Here is a 5760-nt window from a genome sequence, read left to right as displayed (position 1 = left end):
TCCCTTCCGACCCGAGAAACTATGAAACTATGAAAACGCAGACAGGTTACCTGGAGTTTTTGGGTGGTAGGCAGGTTATAATGTGTATATATTTCAATTCAATGTCTATATTTACTCCATGATTTTTTTGTATCCACTGGATTTATCAAGTGAAATTCGTAGGCTCATGTATGAAAGTTGTTTTGTAAATTTCCTTTGAGGCTTAGAACTGAGAGATTAGAGAGAGAGTGGCTGTCTTGTGAGAAGTGTGCACCCAAAGGTAATTGGGTATTTTTGTCTTTGATAGATTTTCGTTGTGCGTTCATTTTGGTATGCAGTTGTTGTTTGGTTTCTCTTAGATATTTTCTATCAGGGCACTTAGTGCACTGGATGAGATGTATTACTTTTCTGGAGGTGCAAGTGCAAGATCCAGAAATGGCGATGGTTCCATTGTGGGGGTAGTTATTGAGGGAATTCAATTCACTTAGCTAGCTCATTTCTCCCTTTATTTCTCTTTTTCACAGATAAGATGTTGAAAAAAATTAAACCAAGCAGGATGACAGAAAACATTTGGAGAATCTGGATCATCTACACAGTCATTATTGCAAAGGTTTCAGAAGAAAGAGCCACAAAGCAGGTTTGTCCTTTGTGTGATGCTGCTCATTTTTGTGACTGTTCTTCCTTGGGGCTGAACACCATTCCTTCAGGGATAACAAGTGAAATCACAGGACTGAAACTGACCCACAACAAAATAGAACATATCAGTGAAAATGACCTGAGGTCAGGCGTGAACCTCCGTGTGCTGTTGCTGCAATCAAATCAAATTTGGACAATAGACGAGGATTCATTTCACTCCCTTGGAAAACTGGAGCATTTGGATTTATCCAATAATAACTTGACTCGCTTGTCACCTACTTGGTTCAGGGACTTTGTTTCCTTACAGCACCTGGACATACGGGGTAATTTCTATGCAGAACTTGGAGAAGGGGCCCTGTTTTTAAATCTTAAAAATCTGAGAAATTTGCACCTTGGGAATAAAGATCGCTTCCTTGCTATACGGCAGCAGGACTTTGAAGGAATTACTGTTCTTGAGCAACTTGAAATTCAGGGGGAAAAGCTCCATTGGTATGAGCAGGGAAGTTTGAAATCCATTAGGAACATAAATCACATAATCATAAATGTAAGAGGTATTTCTGTGCTATCATCAATTCTGGGGGATCTTGTAAATTCTGTAATCTGCTTAGAACTGAGAAATATAGCTTTCAGGACAGAAAATGAAACTATGTTACTGAATATAATGATTCCTTCTGTTATGAAGAAACTCCTGTTTAGAAATGTTTTGCTTACAGATGAAAGCATCCCTAGTATGATGGGCATCATGGCGAACATGAGACAATTGGTAGAGCTGGAGGCAGAAGACTGTACGTTGCAGGGGACTGGACAGTGGTCTGAACAAGGTCCTGCAGACAAATCATTCCCTGTTAAAGTACTGACAATATGGAATGTATCCATCGAAACATTTTATTTATTTACAGATCTTTATGCTGTGTTAAATCTTATAGGTAACCTTACGAAGGTCACTGTTGGCAATACTAAGGTCTTCTTGGTTCCTTGCCTCATTTCAAAACGTTTGCTTTCACTGGAGTATCTTGACCTTAGTGACAACTTGCTTTCAGATCCCGCTTTGGGGCATTCAGCATGTATGGGCGCTTGGCCTGTTCTGAACACTTTAAATTTAAGTCAGAATTCCTTGAGCAATTTAAAGATGACTGGAAAAAGTTTAGCTCACCTACAGAAACTAGCACAACTAGACATTAGCCAGAATAATTTTGGACAAATGCCAGAAGTATGTGACTGGCCGGAAAACCTGAAATATTTAAATTTATCAGGCACTCAAATCCCCAAGCTAACAGGTTGCATTCCTCCAACTCTTGAAGTTTTGGATGTTAGTAGCAACAACCTGATTGAATTTAGAATAGAGCTCCCACTTCTCCGAGAGCTATACATTGCCCAAAACAAATTAAAGGCCTTGCCGGATGCTGCACTACTTCCTAATATAGTGGCTCTGACAATCACAAGAAATAAATTAAACAGTTTTTCCAAGGAAGAACACAAATCCTTTAAGAACATGAAGAGGCTGGAGGCTGGGGACAATAATTTCATCTGCTCTTGTGAATTTCTCTCCTTCATTCAGTCTGAGGCAGGAATAGCCAATGTCTTGGCTGACTGGCCAGAAAACTACATTTGTGACTCTCCATCTGCTGTGAGAGGGAAGCAAGTGGAAGCTGCTCAGCTTTCGCTGATGGAATGCCACCAAACACTGGTGGTGTCCTCAATCTGCATTCTGCTGCTCCTACTCATCCTGCTCGTTGTGATTGTGGGGTACAAGCTGCATGCATTCTGGTATATGAAAATGACTTGGTCTTGGCTTCAAGCAAAAAGGAAGCCACAGAAAGTGCAAACAAAGGACATCTGCTATGATGCTTTTGTTTCCTACAGTGAGAGAGACTCTGAGTGGGTTGAAAACTTAATGGTACAGGAACTGGAGTACGCCAACCCCCCTCTGAAACTGTGTCTTCACAAACGGGATTTTATGCCTGGGAAGTGGATAGTTGATAACATCATTGACTCCATTGAGAAGAGTCATAAGACGCTGTTTGTGCTGTCAGAGCACTTTGTGCAGAGCGAGTGGTGCAAGTATGAGCTGGACTTCTCCCACTTCCGCCTCTTTGATGAGAACAATGATACAGCTATTCTGATTCTTTTAGAGCCCATTCAAGGAAAGGCGATTCCCAAAAGGTTCTGCAATCTGAGGAAATTAATGAACACAAAGACCTACCTGGAATGGCCTCTTGAGGAAGTGCAGCAGCAAGTATTTTGGAGTAAGTTAAAAGAGGCCTTAACGTCGTAGGAAAGTTAATTTAAGACCACTATAGTAGCACTCCTGCACTGGCCTTCCACCTAGAATATGGGGCAGGCCCTTTTCCTGATAAGGACTTATTTATTGTTATTCCATACAGAGAATTTGCCTGTACATTAAACTAATTATATCTTTGTTAAATGGAATATACCGGCTGAGACTGTGACTGCCAGAGAAATTCTTTGGTCTTCTGCATTTTCTGTTAATAACTGGGATGTAGGTAAGGTGTCTATATCTTCAGTAACATCATTACATTACATAACATCATCTATCAGTAACATCAGCAATATCTTCAGTAATACTTTTGGGAATAATTTTTGCTTAATTCAGGTATCTTTCTGTAGCTATGTCTACCCCCTTTGCTGAACTATTTCAAAACAAATGTTACTGGTCTTCTCTCTCTTATAAAAGAAATAAAGCCAACATGCTGAAAAATACCTCAAGGTCTGTTGGTTGCATCCTGTTTTAGTTGTCTTAGATACCCTAAGAGCATTTGCTGTCATTTGACAAGAACACAGTAAAAGAGTATTATTTGTTTGCATGAAAATAAGATTCTTTCAGCTGATGCCTTGAAAAGATTGTAGCAAAACCCCCAGTTTCTGTTGTTTTTTATTTTATTTAAAACTGCATTCCCTCCCCTTCCCCAAGCATTTCTGACTTTTTCTCTCTCTCTATTCCCTATAAATAAGTATAAGTGAGTTAAGACATAGGATAAGCTTCAGCATTTTATTTTGGTAGCATGTTGTATTTGTTTTGTTTTTTCTCCTTCTTTATATTGTATAATTATTATATGTATATTGATTTTTACTGTTCTATATTACTGTTTTACTGATACTATATGATTTAGGCCTATCTATGTAAGTTAGCATAAGTCATGTCAAGTTTCCATTTTGTTTGTCAAGTCTCCATGTTGTCCCCATGCCCAGTTATGTAACTTATGACTCGCACCTACCCCTCCTATGTAACTTGGTTCCTGAATGAATGGGGATGAATGCGGGTGCTTGAGAGGCAACGGCAGTAGGTCTGCTCCCTCTGAATGACCGAACCATCAAAACCAATACCTGGACCAACGACTCAGCCATTGGAACCACCCTCAGCAACCAAGAAACAAAAGATGAGGCAACACCATCATGCCAAGGCTGCACATGCTCAGTAAGAACACCTGGAGCCCTCTGGAACAGGACTGAACTTGCCTGGACAGGCCCTCTCCATAGGAGATCACAAGTAGTCTGCCCCATAAAAAGGGGTAGCGAAGACTGACTCCTGGGGACGCTCTCTCCATCTGGACCAGCACCATGCCACACCACCTATCTACCCAGAGGCCCTGCCAGCGACCACCCCCCCTCTGGACAACACCTGCTGGACAAAGACCCCTTTTCAGCCTGGATAGGTAGCTATCACCCCCCCACCCTCTCTTCAACCAAGGACTTGGACTCTGTTTCTCTTCCCTACCTGGACTCCAACCCTTCCACTGAGTCTCTTTCTCCTGCTGCCATTGAGTGTGTGTGTAGGAACCAAGCTGTACAGTACAGTCTTCATTTAGTAAAACTGGTGTTTGGACCCCTAAGTTGTGTTCTGCTTTACTACGGTTCCAGCCCTGCTCCAGTCTCTGCTCCTTGCCCCTCTAACTTCTGTCTCATTTCTCCCTCTTCTGCTTCTGGCTCACCGCCACCTCTAACACCTGTCCCATGCTCTTGTGGCTCCAGCAGTCCTGAGCTCCTCTCTGCCTTCAAACCCCTGTTTCTTTCCCACTGTCTCATCCCCACTGCCTTTTCCCCTGATCTCCCAGCTTTTTGCCTCTATCTCCTGGCTGTTTCCTCCTTGCCACTGGGCTTTTTCCCTTGCTTCCACCCTGGCACCAGGTGAGCCTGACCTTAAGTAAACCCAAGCCTCAGTTCCTCAGCCAGCTTCTCTCTAGTTCTAATCCCAGTTCCGGCAACTTTCACTCCCTACACTTTAACTCTCTCTTTCACTTAACCTTCCCCCAAGTATCCCAGGTACCTCAAGCACACACACATACACACCACACCATCCAAGTTAGGAACTTACTTGTATGTATGTGTGGGTGGATTGTATGTGTGTGAACTGGTGTGTGTGTGTATATGTATATATGTCATTATGTGCATGATATACGAATTAGTAATCTGTGTATGTGTACTGTGTGTGTGGGTATTGACCATTGATTTTTTGTCTAACTTTTGGCATGTATAGCGTGTAGGTGCTTGAATTGGTAATAAGTGTGCATGTGCCTAGGCCGGTAATTTTGGGTGTGTATGTGCCTGAGTTGGTAGTGTGTGTATGTACGCCTGGTGGGGGTGTATGCACCTAGAGTATGTGTATGTGCCTAGTGTGTGTGTGTGTATGCACCTAATTGATTTTTGAGTGTGTGCATGTGCAATTGTACCCCACGCCTTCCTGTCTAACAGCGCAATATTTAGATCCTGAGTGTTGGCCTGACCCCACAGGGCAACAAGATAATGTGTAATTATAGTCAAATGAAAAGATTTACAATAAGATTATATTTGGTGTAGTTAATTGAGAATGCAACAATGTGAGAAATACTTGGAATAATGTGTATGGTGTGAAATCTCAAGAGGAAAGTTTCTGGACCCCAGAGTCACAGGATTACTGTGGGAAAGTAGCTTAGAGATTTGTGTACTTTATTCATTTCCTCTCTCTTATTTATGTGGTCCTAGATGCGGTAAAAGCACAGAAGATGATCCAGTTTCTGTTCCTAATACACTCTCAGGCACTCACAGTATAAAAGCAAACTACATATGGGCAATGTAAGGCTTGTTGAATTTACTTCTCCCTTTTCCCATGTTCTCTAGCCCAGTGGGGGCCAACCTTTTTGTCCCTAG

The 5760-nt window shown here is 41.9% G+C and overlaps 1 protein-coding gene across 2 annotated transcripts in view; it reads left to right on the top strand.

Moving 5' to 3' along the window:
- The window catches only part of LOC102368346 (toll-like receptor 2 type-2), a 20567-nt gene extending 17025 nt beyond the window's left edge, over positions 1–3542 (top strand). For both annotated transcript variants that reach the window (XM_006019141.3, XM_006019143.3), the window contains exon 2: positions 504–3542. In XM_006019141.3, coding sequence (XP_006019203.1) covers positions 509–2890 — 2382 coding nt within the window. In that variant the 5' untranslated portion in view covers positions 504–508 and the 3' untranslated portion in view covers positions 2891–3542. The remainder of the gene's footprint in view (positions 1–503) is intronic.
- Positions 3543–5760: the final 2218 nt, after the last annotated feature.

The sequence above is a fragment of the Alligator sinensis genome, unplaced genomic scaffold (assembly GCF_000455745.1).
Source record: "Alligator sinensis unplaced genomic scaffold, ASM45574v1 scaffold169_1, whole genome shotgun sequence".
Lineage (NCBI taxonomy): Eukaryota > Metazoa > Chordata > Crocodylia > Alligatoridae > Alligator > Alligator sinensis.
Note: the sequence above shows the minus strand (reverse complement) of the source record. Positions and strands in the feature narration are given on the sequence as shown.